The following is a 15,011-nucleotide window of genomic DNA, read 5'->3' as shown; positions in this document are numbered from 1 at the left end:
TTACAGCAGCCATGGACTGTCTGTTAATACAAATATCCCTGAATAATGAAAATGAAGCTGAGATAACTAAAACAGAGGTATTCGTCACCATTAAGGACGTTAATGGCCTGTTTTGTATAATTTAAATACAGTAAAATCTCACGCATCTTTCCTGAAATTCTTATGTAGTTTATTTCCATAAGATGTTGCTGGCCTTCACTTCCCAGCATTATCCACATACATCCATATCGTGATTGGAGCTGGGTAGGAAAAACCCTGCATTGTCTTTCCAGTTTTAATGATTCCGATGTCTTAAAAAAATAAAAATCATACAAATAAGAAATCAAGAAGTGTAATGTACCAGCCAAACACTGAGAACTTTTCACTAGTAACAGGGAATTCTATTCTTGAAATGTCACAGTGATGCCTCAAGAGACTTGTAATTTGGGTGTCACATGTACCCACTCTTTGCTCTGAGTCTGGATCCTTGCCTGGACTGCATCTTCCTCTGCCATGCCTTTCCCTTTACAATGGGGCCGTGAAGCATGATGGGGAAGCTGTGGACCCCGGCCAGTAGAGGAGAATGGACTTTTGTGCTGCGATCCCTTTCACAATTTCTCCAGTTACCAGAGACTTTTAATGCCTCTCCGTGTCACCTGTTTCTTCTCATCTATACTCACCAAAAACTCGAATGTCATTCTCATTGCTTTCAAAGTGTGCCCTGACTGTAATTGTAGAGGACCACAGTAGCAAGCTCTGCCGCTGCCCTTCATTAGCCATAGGGGTAGCAGCCATACAGAAGAGAAAATGGGCCTTCGTGCACTTTCAGGGTACATTGGCTGTAGAGGAGCTGCTGTGTGAAAGCAGTAACTGACAAAAATTGTGGAGGTGCTTGAGCCCTTCTTAAACACCCATTCTGAGATGGCTGAATGATGTCAAGGTGAAACTGGTAGATGGCAGAGCTATGGTGAGATTAAACATGCCTTGTAACACACTGGTAGAGGTCAAACATTGGTGCGTTTGTGAATGGCTAATTTGTGTAAAACTAAGTATGGCCCATCTTTTCTTTGCAGAATTTGAAATAACTGCAGTGCAGTTTGGCTCTGTAATACCCTGACCAAGAGCACTGGGTACCAGGGGGAAGGAGCTATTTTCTGGGCTCTGTACACTACAGAAATATGCTTGCTGTTAGTTTTCCTTGGGAAAAAAAACCAACAGCAACAACAACAAAAACAAACCCACAACATATTAGATCTAGTATAATAAAAGTTTGGTTCATACACAATAATGAAAATGATGGTAAATGGTATTGGGTATTTTTAATCCAGCATCTGAAGGTTAAATGTCTCATAAATACTTCTGTAGTTGCACATGTATGAGTATTCGACTAGTTCCCTAGAGGTAAAAAACAAAACAAAACAAAAAGCCCATCTGAAAACAAACAAAAAACACCACCAGAATGAACACACTTGAAATGAAATGATTAGTGCTTGACCAGCACAATCTGTGTTCTTAGTTTCCCCCTTTGTCCTTTCTTTTCAATTGAATTACTGCTAGTGGATATATTTATACTTTGAAGAATATTACTATAGCTCTAGTCTGTTTTTCTAAGTCAAGTAAAATGTAATATTCACCAAAACAGGGCTTATTTTTATTAGTTGTAGCATCATTTATAGTAATGAGTCACATTGGTCACACATATACGTTGAAGCAAAATTTGATTTAACCTGTCAGTAAAGGAGTAACATGCCCATCTAAGGTCATAATTGCAGGGATAATTGTCTGCAAAGAAAATCTTGCCTTACATCACTGTTTTCAGAGAGCTGCTCTCCCTGAAAGTAAAGGGACTCTGAAAATAGAGAGACTCTGAAATATTCTTCCACGAAATCTGGTAGAGGCAAGACTGGACCATAAACATACAGTCAGGAAGGAAGTTATTGCACAAAGGTTTTTTGATTTAAAGTGTAGTGTCAATTAACTGCAAAACTGGAAAGAAAAAAAAAAAATCATAATTCACAGATTATTATTTCTTTGGAGTTAATTTTTGCTTCTTTGGGAAACCTTTAGTTTCCACTGCTGTGCCATTTACAAGAAGTTCACAAGGAGATCCAAAATGAACATGCCAAGCAATAGGACGCATAGACAGTTTTTAGTCAAAGGCTTATGGTCACTTAATTATTTTTTTTGTTATTTTTTGACAGTTAATGGTGGCTACAGTCATTGTAACTTGATCTCTGAGAAGAAGAATATGATGGACATGGAGATGACGAGTAGCTCTGTACCAGTCTGCAGACAAGGACTGTTCATCCACACAGGAAACCCACTTATGCGAGACCACCCACTGTCCTGTGAGAGGTTACTTCATGTTGGTCAGCTGAACCTGACACACTCTGACATAAGGTATCACTGTAAGTTTTATGGGTCTATGAACTTAGCTCCTCTGGAATGCCTCCATATTGTTTCTGTTTCCAGTAGCATTTCTGGGTATCCAAGCAGCATCCTACAGGAAGAGTACTTTTAGTTTTTGCCTCTTTTTGGAAGTTCTTTGGATTCTTGTTTAACCATTCCGCTCCCCTGCAGGTTTTCACTGCAGGGATGTTCTCGTGTGTGCAGACAACAGGCCAAGGCAGTGCTGGTAGAAGTCACTGTACTTGCAGCTGCAGCCCCTTTGCTTCTCTGTGTGGACTTTACTAGCATGCTCGAAAGTCAAGGAGAGTTTTGCCAGCTGTTTAGGTAGTGTCACATTTGCTTCCTCTGTACCTCCACTTTCCACACCAATGCCATGTCCAAAGCCAGTTTCTCCCATAGGGCAATTTCGCATGCCACCATCAAACCTACAGGAAGCCAATGCCTTTTTTATATCTACAGCATTTCCTTTAATCAAGTATTTTCAGTGTTCCCATACAGCCACATCCTTGGCATTTGCTTTTAAGGCTGTAATGTGAAAATTTGATCTCTGGTTTTGATATATACAGTGTAGTTGGATATGCCACGAACAGAATCTCTATTTAAACATTTGCTATGAATTAATTGTATGAAAACACAGAACTCCATTATTTTTTTGTTGTTGTCGTTACAAATTTAACATTACCAGATTTTAAACAAGTACCCTAAACAGACATCCATTGTGAATAGAAGCCTGCTATAAATTTAAATCTGTCCATCCATTTTAATTACTTCTTTTTGGCAGAGTATATAATACAGGATAATCTTGAGCTTTTTGAAGAGCTGTAGAAAAGAAAAACCTCAGTAAAGCAGCAGCCTTTATCTTAGATATTTGGCATAATTGCCACTCTGCATGGTACTATCAGACCCAGATATCTGCAGTCACAGCAAAAGGAAATAAGGACTATAGCTTGGTCTTGGAAATCTGGCAGTTTCTGATTTTATTATACATATTTATGTCGTATTTCCCTTTTCCATTTACTTCTGGGTTAAGAACATCTGTGTTTTTAGGAAGAGGACACACAGCAACATGGTAAGGAAGTGGAAAGAGCTGTTTGTTTGTCTGTGTGAAAAGAACAAATGATATCCATGCCACATAACAAAATATTCTGCAATTGCTGCAAAGGTTTGTAGATGATGTTGCAGCTGTATTCAAGTGTATTTCCTCCCAGCTTCTTTGTGATTCAGTTTGGGATTGCCACTTACTACACTTTTTTATCCTGTCAGTGAGGACAATTATGAAACAAAGATAATTAGGGCTGGAGCAAACAAAAGGAGGAAGAAAGTAGTACTACTCTGCTTAGATCTTTTTGAACCTTTTTGTAAAACCTATAATGAGGAAATGACAGATACCTGCATACCATGGGTCACAGTACCCACCCTTGGAAACATGAACCCTTTCCAGTTCATGTTTGAGAAGGATTCCCAGAGCAGCATAAAGGATTGTTTGCTGCATAACATGAGAAAGTGGCAGGTGACAGGCCAAATTCTACCCCTGTACTTCATAGCATGGGCTAAAACGTGGAGGTTCTGCTTCTTGCTAAGCAACAGTTTGGAATTGTTCAGGAAATATCTTGAAGGTCCCTTCCAATCCCTTATATGTTGTTGGTATGTCATGCTCTACTTGTACGTCCACCTGGCCAATATTGCCTTTGTCTGCCTAGGATTCACAAGGTAATGCCAGTGCCCAGCTGTGGACCCCTGAGATACCATGTCTTAATTTTGTCATCACACACATGGTATAGAAACTGGAACCTTGGCATGTGAGAGAAGGTGGACAGCAGCTGGGATGATTTCTGTTCACAGTGCTTGTGACAGTAAATGTTCTTGACAAACAAGTAACAAAAGACAAGGGCTCTCTCTGAAGGAGCAGGAGAATGTAGCTGAGGTGGGTTGGGGCAAACGCCCACCATGTTCGTGTGTAGTGAGTGGGAGCTGAGGGTGCTCTGTATCTCCCCAGATTTTAACCTTCCTTCTCTGATATAGGAGAGTTAAAGGGCTGGAACTGACAGATGTCCGTGCATAGAAGACAGTGCAGATGGATTGGTTGTTCTGTCCAGCTCTGGTGGCCAGCATGGAAATAAGGGGAGATACAAATCCAAGCAAGTTTTCCAAACTGATCTCTGAACCACTTTGCTTGTCTTGGATATGCAGCATCCAAAGAAAACCCAAACAAATCAGAGAGCATCTCCCCTGGCAATCCAGAATTTCCCTCAGGATTTGGGGTTATCGTAGGCTTTGTCTTTTTTTCCCCTCAGTGCACTGAAACTTGTTCTCGCTGTCAGCTTCTCTCTGAATCACTTTCTGTCATAAACTGTGTTCTGGCAATGACTGCCTTAGCCCAAGAATCACAGTCTCTCTTCATCCTGGCCCCTTCTTTTCCCACTCAATTAATATCTTTTAAGTTGTGCAATATAATTGCTGCTGTACGCTATCTGTGAAGGCGATGTGTGTGGGACTGGAAAAGGCGTAATACCTTCCTTACCACAACTGGAGTCAGCACTCAGCTGGTGTTGGCCTTTTGTCAAACCATCCATTATCAGATGGAGCAAACCCGCCCACACTGCGCTCAGAGCTCAGCATATAAAACCCAGGGAGGACATTGGAGCAGTCAGATAGTGTTGCAGAGGGTCCCTGGATGTGCGGCAGAACAATCCCCTCCAGCTCCTTAAAACTGTCAGTTACCACTGCTTTCACATTTACAGTGGCTGGTGAAGGAGTGTCCGTTTGTTTTGTAAATAATCTAGAGATTTCAGATACTGTGGTCTTTTCCTCTGAGGGCAATAGGGAACTGTAGCACTTCTGGCATAGTGCTGCTGGCCTCGTGCTCTGGCTCCAGTTACCACGTAAGGGAGTCTCTTTGGAAGCAGTGTTTTCCTGTCCTCTGAGAGGCTGCTGTTACCCAGTGAAGGACTTACACTCAGCTTTTGTGTGCTGAGCCTCAGACTGGTACACAGATGCTCCCTGCAAAGGGATATATGTTCATGGGGTATGTTCCTCTTCCGACCCACTCCTCTCCATGTTCACTCACTTGGAAGCCCCCACTGTGGCCCAAGCAGGTCTGTGTGTCCACACAGTGCTCCTTGTGCTGCCCTGCAGTCTGCCATCCCTCACTCTCCTCTTGGCTATTTGTTTCTTTTGAATTTGTATTTATATCCAGGGATTATAAAGTCCTTAAGATGACACTGGCTATGTGTAGCAGCTCTGGAACCTGATCTCTGGCTGTAACAGCAAGATGCCATGGCAAGACCAAATAGCATAATGACATGGTATAAGAGATGCACAGTGTGTTTCAGACACCTTGTCTCTCTCTCACATCAGTTTTGCTTCCCTTCTCTCCATTACCCAGGGCTGGAAGAAACCTGCAGGGTTTTCCCTAGAGTTGTGATGGCGAAATTCTGCCAGGAATACAGTTTGCTTTCATGCAGCTTTGGCATTCAGTGCGTCACCAGTTGACCATCAGGAAATTGAAACAAAGCCAGATTCTCCCTGCAAAGTTAGTGATCGCAGGATATGTAAAGCACTTAGTGCTAAGGAGAAAGCTGTAGAGCCCAGAAAGATGCTGCTTCTGATCTGCATGAGCAGCCTGGACTTATCATGTAGGCAGAGCATGGATAAGAAGGCTCTGCCAATGAGATGCTGGAATTGAGTGCCTTCCTCTCTTTTGCTTTTGAAACATTCTTGGAAAAAGGTCGAAAACTCTTTAGTTTGTCTCATATTTTGTGCTGTAGCTGCATCACAACAGTACAGTCCTGATTCTGAGCAAGGTCTTATGCTAGAAATGCAGACTCATGTTGGTGGGAACTTGGAGAATGTAGTATTTCTTGTGATGAGGACATCTGAATCCATCCCGCACTGACTCCTTCTTGAACTCCTCACATGGATTTCTGGCAGGATGGGAGCTTTACATAAAGCTTAATAGTATGACACCAATTATCGCAGGCTGAAATGTAAGGATTGCATTAGCTTTACGTGATGTGAGAAATGTGTTGTGTTTGTTTTAGCCCGAGGCTTTGGGACCACTAAGCTGTGGTACAAACTGAATTATTTTGAGGAGTTCTCATACAGAAGAAGCTGAATAGTAGGAAATCTCATGCCTGGCATGGCCCACTACAAAACCTTTCTCAGAAAGCCTTTAGAACAGCATACTTTGGAGCTACAAGCTAGCAAGGCAGGGTTTCCCAAACATGTGCAGTAAAGAGTTTTTACTAATGCTTGTGCCACATATTTTACAGACATATGGTTCTGTAAATGGTAAAAAATAATGTATGAAGACTTGTGTGTTTTTTTTTTAAACTCACCATCTGCAAAACCAGGTGCTTTAAGTTTACCCAGAGACCAACTGTGCAAACCTAAAGGGAGAAATTATAACTAATGGATTATGGAAACCTCTAACATTTTAAAATGTAATCTTTTTAAACTTCTGGTGGCAAAATGCAAGATCTGATTGTTCCGTAGCAATGAATGGTGGGGAATTTCATTTCTCTCCCAACTGGCTGCAGACTGGTGTAGCTTAGAAACCTGTCACCATTGGATGTGATGTTGCCAGCTGTGTGCCTCAGACTGGTATCGGTCTTTGACAGCTTTCATCTGATGAGCAGGAAGTCTTTTTGAAGCTTCTTTAAGTTTTATTTTCTAGTTGAGAGCTGTTACCAAGGACGAGTTAGTGGTCCCAGCTCCTTATGTCTGTGGGGATCTGATGGAAGCAATAGAGATGAAACCATCTAAGTTGAAAAATAAGCGCTGTTTACTCTGCAGCTTACCGTGTGAATACATTTACAACATCTTAAGCACGTATGTTTCTTCCTTTGAAACGTGTCAGGTTTGTCAGCTACAGCATCACACAGAGTTACCTAATGGCCAGGTTTTCTTCAGCTTTTCTGGTGATAGCATCAGAAAGCATAAAATTCATTTATGTGGAACATTTCAGCATAAGAGCCCTGGAGGACCTCTCTGGAGGGTTTATTAGTTCAGGTACAGCCTTCCTTGCACACAGATGTACTGTTTCCTCTTACAGGCCTGGCACGTTGCTGCATGGTGAAGCCACAGGTTAAACCCAACCACGCTTTAGGGATATGTTAAGGTGCTCCCACTGATCGTAAGCAACAACAGACAGCTGGGTCATGCACATTAAATGTTTATCACTGAGGTTATTATTAATACATTTTAAAGCATAAACCAATTGCTCACTGCTTGGAGGAAAATGTTAGAAAGAAATGTTTCCTGGAAGTTTTACTGAAATGTCTGTGTGGGATTCCTGCTTACTGAGTGATTGGACTCAGCACACATCAGAAGGGGTTGAAAATCACTTCTGCAGAACCATCCTTTGGCACTTGTAGACCTGGGCCTTCATAAGCCTTTTTTTGTTGTTATTTCTTTCACAGATCTTATTCTTTTTCAGTTTAGCAAAGCTCAGATCTCTGTCACATATAAGCAGAATTCAGCTATAGCCTTCTTGGCTTTGTGTGAACAAGGTTGCCACGGAATTTTCCCAGTGCACTCTGAGGAAAACACTGATATTTGAATAATTCAAAAAAGCCCAAAGCAATCAAACTGCATTCTCAGCTATTGTTTTGCCCGATCTATTATGCATTGAAAACCTAGATTGTGATTGATGAACTGCCCGTAGCAGTGGTGGGGAGACTGGCTGTTCTGTGCATAACTCAGTGTGTAAAATTAATCCTGTGTAAAATGATGCTGCCTTTACAAGGGTTGTAGAAGAAGCACTGCAGAATTTTTTGTTGTAATTGCTGCATTAGACGAGCAACATTCAGCGCAGAGCGAGCGCTTCCATTCTCCAGGGCTTTACAAATGTTGTGTCTTGTACAAAAACGATAAATTCTGTGGTAGTTAGTGATGCTTAATACAAACTATATTACAGGTCACCCAGGTTTCAAGACCCGGTAGATTCTGCTGCTCCATGCCTGAATGGAAGTCACCCAGCTCAGCACATTAAACAAGAATGCCCCGGTGATTATAAGGCTCTGACTGAGGCTTCCACGCACAGAAGGCTTACAGAGGGGATGGAGCTGAGAGCTTCTGGTAGTCTGCATCCCGAAATAGACCTAATGAATAATAGCTTCACAAATTCACTTTCTTCCTACTTGTTTAATAATGAACACAGCTCCTCCCCGAGTCCGTTGTCACTTGGCACCCCTCAGCACTCGGCTAGGCTACAAGCAAGCAACCTGAAGAAGAGATGCATCTCTGTTGTGCCGTCTTCAGCCGAAGGAATTGATATAGCAGCTATCATCCGCACATCACAGACGTCATTGGTCACCTGTGTGAATGGACTGCGAACTAATTCAGCTGGCATTTCCTCTCATCCCGTGGAGATCAGTCATCACAGCGCTCAGAAATCCTCTCGGCCCCAGTCTTGCTCTCAGCCTGGAAACCCTTGCAGTATTCCCTCCCCTCCAGCATGTCTTGTACCTGTTTCCACCGAGTGTGACAGAGGTGACTGTGAGCAGATACAAATGCAGCAAGTCGAGGAGAATGGAAGTCTCAGCCTTATGATGAATGGTACTAGCATTCCTCATCAAAACACCTCCCACAGCACGCAGAAGGTGAGTTTCCTAAAACAAGAACCAGCTGACGATTATTCCTCCACCACTGATCTTTTCCGGCATCATCAAGGGCTGCCTCCCCCTTACCATCTACACCAGCAGCTGAACCAGACCCAAGGGACGCTGCCTCACTTACATGCCTCTATGTCTCCGAAATCCCTTCAGCCCAGTGAAGGGGATGAGCAGGACCTCGGCAATGGCAAACAGGTCTGTCGGTGGATTGACTGCAGTGCCACTTACGACCAACAAGACGAACTGGTGAGACACATAGAAAAAACACACATTGACCAGCGGAAAGGAGAGGACTTCACCTGCTTTTGGGCAGGCTGCGTCCGCCGCTATAAACCCTTCAATGCTCGTTACAAACTTCTGATTCATATGAGGGTTCATTCTGGAGAAAAACCGAACAAGTGCATGGTAAGTCTGGAATATATTTGTTTGAATAGAAGCATATTACTCTGCTCTCTTTTTTGCCCTCTCTTCGAACTTACTCTAACATAATTGTTGTGCTTTCCTGTAACAATCTGCAGCAAACTGAAGGAGAATTGGAGAAAACCTTTGCATAGAAGGAAATGTTGGAGTAAGAGTTACTGTAGCTCTTGGAAAAGGGATTCAGCTTCCCTATACGAGAGCTTAACTTTTAATGCAGCGCTTTATTTTTTTAATATTCATTAAAGCATTTATAAAGTGATGATCAAAGCACACAGCAGTCACTTAACGTAAAACAAGTCACTGAGCCTCGGGTGACTTTTTTAATCGAGAAACATAAAACACATCTAATGAAATTCTTTTCATTCCTTCAGCTGAACAGTAATCCGTAGTTTGGTGGATGCAAAAGTTTCAGTTGTTAGTTTAGAAAAGAAAAAGAAACTTGTTAAGGATTTTAAATAGTTAAAAGAAAGAATATCTTCAAGTACATTTCCTAAGGTTCACAGGGACTTTTTTAATTTGTGAAACAGAGCTTTAAAAATAAGTAAAAACCATTGTTCTCTTCTGATCAAGAAGATGTAAACAACATCAGTGTTCCAAAAAGAAGATCTTGGGAATAGCACCATCTCTGCATCTGCCCACCATGATGACAATATGGCCAAACTAAAATAAAAGTTAATGACTTCCATTAAGCTTTCCACATGTTTGAGACAACAATGATATAAGGCCCTGACTGAAACAGATGAAGGAAAACAAGTTTGACATAAGCTTCCAAATTGGGCTATGAAATTTGGAAAGTCTTATTTGTAACACCCACATGCGCACGCGTGTGCGTGCGTGCACTTACACATGTGCACACACAGAGACAAGTCCAAACAAAGGAAATGTCTGTGAGGGCAGGTTGTTGTTTCTGATAGGCAGAATTTTTGACTATATGTCTATTTTAATGTTTTGATCAGAGAATGATATAATGGAAAATGTTTGTAAGGAAGTTAGATCAAGACAGACTTTTCCGTGGCAAGCTGTAGCTTTGTATGGAGCAATAGGAAAGCAAGCATGCTTTTATAAAAAGCTTGCTTTTTTTTTCCCAGTTGTTCAGAGAAAACCTTGCTGCCTTGCAATGGGTGTGGCAGGGAAAAGGAAGGACAAAACTTATTCAGTGTGTTAAAAAATGTTTCAAGGTGAAAGATGTTCTTTGTAAGTAAGTGATCACACCACTATCTTCTTCCTGCCGTCAAATAAGTGAAAAGTATTATATTAAGGTCTGCACTGCTCAGTGGATATTCCCACAAATAATAGTGGAAATAACAGATATTTAGAGAGCACAACCACGTTGTCCAAGATAAGATGGAAAGTCTGACTTATTTATCTCAGCTTTGAGTGAATGAACCGACTCACTCATTTCCAGAAGCAGCTCCATCCATATTTAAAAGTACGAAGGATTTTGAAATGCCTATAAATATATTTGTTGTGGTCGTAAATCATCCAAGAATGACAAATGTTAGTTGTTTCTTACCAAACTAAAGCAGAAACAAGCTGTGGAAGTTTGTGGATTTTATTTTAGCCTTCTTTTTTCATTGACTGTTTTTAGCCATCTATAATGAAGTCGGTCTTCTCCCCACTTTTATCTCACAGTTCTTAAAAGGAATATTTAAACATGAAACCCCAATTAGCTTTACTATCATGCTGAAAGATTCACTGGACTCTATGGGTGAGGGAACTTTTGTCTTTTTCTGCAAAATAGGTACTTGACAGGTATTGTATAGCAGATTTCTAATGTTACATTCCCATTCCTACAGGAAACTGGATAAACCAGAGACATTAAATCATGTAACATCCTAGCAAATGCTTAAAAACTTCCTCCTTTCAATTACGTACATCTGCCTCAAAGAGCTGCCTTTTGATAACATCACAGGGCTCAACATTATGAATAGGTTGGAAAAAACTTCACATCAGCTATTGCAGATAGCCTTCATGACGCAGGTATATGGCCTTGGCATGTAAGTGCATAAAGATGTGTAATTCCAGCAGATATTGTAGTTGTTCCCCTACATGAGGTTGCCTCTGTCATGATTAGGAGCTTTACCTTGCAGAACTTGCAGTTAACTCTTCTGTTCCCTGAGCAACGCTCTCTGGTATCAGCAGAGTTATCAGTTTGTTAATTGTTAATTGGAATCCTGGGTTGGAGCAAACCTGGATCCAAGTGGACACACGAAAAATGTCCTCTTTCAAAGCTTAGTTTTCTACCCTGGAAATACCTTGATCTAGCAAGGACAAGATCCAAAGCAGCAACACAGCTTCTAAAAGTTATTAATATCAAGAGGAGATTATTTGCCCGGTGAATTCCATTCCATTTTAAACAAGAGTTGCTGTGCAGTGTTTCATTGTGCGGTGATGTCATGTCATTTTAAATGATGGCTTTTCTTTTGATGTGGTAACAATTGTGCTGTTATTCCTGCAAATTAAGGAGGCGGTTCATTCTGTGTCTATACAGCTCTGAGATTTTGTTTCATTTTTGCTGTAGCTCTGTTAAAGTAACTTTACATCTCTTGGTATTTGTAGTGGAGATTTTCTTTCTCTATTCACAATTACCCATTGTAGTTTTTTTAAGCCCTCAATTTTGTTCCCCTCGGTAAGATTACAGGCTGTGAGGTACCGAACTGCTCAGGAGAGGCGAACAGCAAGCAGCCCTCCACCACCATACATAAAAGTATTTTTCCATGTAAAATTATTAATTTCTTATGGCAGGCTTTGCTACTATGTACTGTAATAGACAAAGGAATTTTGGAATTCAAGCTACTTGAGAACAGGAAATACATGAGACGTTTTGATTGAAAAGTAAATGGTTCACTAAAACTGCAGTTAATCCTTTTATTATCTTTCCAACAGCAGTTTCCACAATACTTTCATGAGGTAAGCTTCCTTCAGTCCAACTGTAACACTCTCATCATTACAGCTGGTTTAAATTTAGCCAGTCTGCTTCTTTCTTTACTACAGACGGTTGACAAGCAAAACAGTATCTGGTGCAGAGAAGTACTGATGTTGCAGATCCATATTCTGCTTGCTGTGTTTTGTTGCCAAAGCCTGTACTATGAGTATACTGTTTTCATACTCCGTTAAATATTCTAATTTACTGGTGCCTTCTCGTCATTGAGTCCCTCAGTTTGGTTTTTCCTTGGGCTCTGCAAGTAGTCTAAAGGAAACTACCTAATCTCTTTGCAATATCCTGTTATGTTTCATACTTAACTCATGTTATTTTAGTTTTATTAAATTTGGGGTTCATCTGCATTATAATCAAAAATATATCCAACAAAAATAATGATGCAATGCCTTTAAGACTTTAACTTCTGAAGATTAATTTCATGCTTTTTTAGATTTGATGTCCCAGACAATTGGAATTTTGATTGTCTGAGACAGCAAAAATTAGCAAGCTTAAATGGTTTTTATTTAAAAAAAAAATTGTTTCTCATAGCTGTATCTTTTGCTATCTTAGAGTTCTTCCATTGCTTCAGTGGGTAGAACCCTGCTGATCTCTAAATATTGCATCCTTGGTTTAAGCCCCTGCTTGTAAATGTAAATTTTGTTGTCTGGAATTGTTTGATTTGGAAAAATCCAAACATGGCTTATCAGTTTATCCTCTTGCGCTTCTTTGGCTTCATAAAGAGCAGCAGATGAAGTTCTCATCCCTGCATGCTTATGTGTTCAGGGAAACTCTGTTGCAGGCCTTCACAGATGTGAGAGGAGATAAATATGTTCACCTTTATGGAATTCCTGCATATGCCACTTACGCTGATAGAAATTGGGTATGGTAACATTTATGGCACATCCTGAATGGAGCTGGGTGGTGATGACAGCCATTGTTACTCTTTCCAGTTCATGTGTTTCAAAGAACCAAATGCCTCCCGTGTGTATTTCAGCCCTGCCTGTGGGCGTTGTGTTTCTTCATAGGTACATAAGGCTTTGAAGCAGAATCTTTTTTTCTTGCATGTGTGCAATATATTCATTTGGGGAATAGTCTTGGTGCAGTGATTTGGGTGCTACATCCATATGCAGTGAAACTCAGCACTTGTGCTTTTGGCAGTCAACTCTCAAGTCCCTAAGGGGGAGGCACTAAAGGTACTGCACTGGTGACTCAGAGACGATAAGTAACTTAACTAAAGGCACCTTTAGGCAATTCCAGCTTACCAGAGCAGCTCCTGCATTCAAATCACTGCATTGCACCAGCTTACCATTGGCAATTCTACCTATGAAACAGATCCTTGTTCAGATTGCATGAGAGATTGTGGGCCCTCTGTGCTTCCTGTTATTTTCATGGTACACCTCTGACGCAGGTGGTTTCACATGGCATAAACCTGTGAAAACTTTCAGCTGAGCGTCAGAAGGCACTGCCTCTGTAACACATCATGCACTGAGACCTGGTTATCATGTGGGCAAAAGGGGCTTATTGAGCACAATAGTGGTACTGCTACTGAGGAAACCCACAGGGAATCTCAGTTCCCAAAAGATAGCAAGCATTACTCTGTCTGCAGTCAGTGGAAGGCCTGTGTCTAACAAAGCATGGTGGGCAAGCACTGGGATCTCAATGGGCTACATCTGATGAGTCTGAGAGAGTCCTGCATCTGTAGGGAGGAGAGGTCTGTGTGCACAAGTTTGCCTACTTTGGAGTTCCTTCACCTAAACAAAAAGTTTCCATGCCTGACTCAAGGGAACATTGTGGAAGTCTGCAGTGTTTTCATCTCTTAGTGTGGATGGTGTCATGCGCCGATGCCAAAGAAGTGCTTGAACAAAACAATATTAGCCTCACTTTCTTTCCTTTGAAGTCAATAGTAGGAAACATCCGTTCTATCAAAGCTGCCTTACTGCAGATCTCTTTTTATTAGGTCTCTCTGATGGCATTTCCCGATACTGTCAAGGAACTGCACTATTAAAAACACTGTGATTAGAGAAGTAGACAGAGGAGCAGTGGTTTGGTGAAAGCACAGTGTTTATTTGTTTGTGAAACCCACTGCAGATTACAGGACAGTGCAAATGGCTTTAAAGACGCACCAACACTGGAGGGCAGGCTGTTAAATGTCACCATGTCGGTTTACCAGCAGCAGCTGGTGAATTTGAATTCTTGCCTGTCCACAGCAGAGCTCCAGCCTGGCTGATGTTGCAGTTTGCTCTGTGTCCGGGTTTGTCCCATGCTTCTCTGCTGTAGAACGAGAACCTGAACTGTTCCTTTTGCAGACAGTGCAGGGTTGTGGTGTCTTCAAGGGCTTCACACCTGCCTGCTGAAGCGGAGCTGCTGGTGTCTTCCCCTCTGGATTGTCAGCTTCCCACCATGAATGTTGGGAAGGATGTTTAGGATGGTCTGTGAGGTTGTGAGGTGCATCTGCTTTATCGCAGGGTGGTAGAGAAGGATGCTGGATACTGGTACAGCATGGGACTTCCATGGAGTGGGATTTCAAATACATACTTTCTTAGCTTACAAGAGAATTTAATTCCATCAGGTTTTATTTAATTTGACTTGATAAATGATTCAGTAATTGGGAGCCTGGTTAAATCATCATAATTCCTTTTGGCTGGTATATTTATACAGAGCTAATGGCT

At 41.4% G+C, this 15,011-nt stretch overlaps 1 protein-coding gene across 11 annotated transcripts in view; it reads left to right on the top strand.

The window, feature by feature from the left end:
• GLIS1 (GLIS family zinc finger 1) overlaps positions 1 to 15,011 on the top strand; it is a 166,670-nt gene that overhangs the window by 73,759 nt on the left and 77,900 nt on the right. For all 11 annotated transcript variants that reach the window (XR_014932854.1, XR_014932852.1, XR_014932853.1 and 8 more), the window contains 2 exons: positions 2,181 to 2,379; positions 8,306 to 9,407. Coding sequence is in view for 8 of the 11 variants with exons in the window: in XM_085511738.1 (XP_085367864.1) it covers positions 2,181 to 2,379; positions 8,306 to 9,407 (1,301 nt within the window). In the remaining 3 variants the exon portion in view is untranslated. The remainder of the gene's footprint in view (positions 1 to 2,180; positions 2,380 to 8,305; positions 9,408 to 15,011) is intronic.

Source organism: Coturnix japonica, chromosome 11, assembly GCF_054131305.1.
Source record: "Coturnix japonica strain WE chromosome 11, WE-NBRP24, whole genome shotgun sequence".
NCBI lineage: Eukaryota > Metazoa > Chordata > Aves > Galliformes > Phasianidae > Coturnix > Coturnix japonica.
Note: the sequence above shows the minus strand (reverse complement) of the source record. Positions and strands in the feature narration are given on the sequence as shown.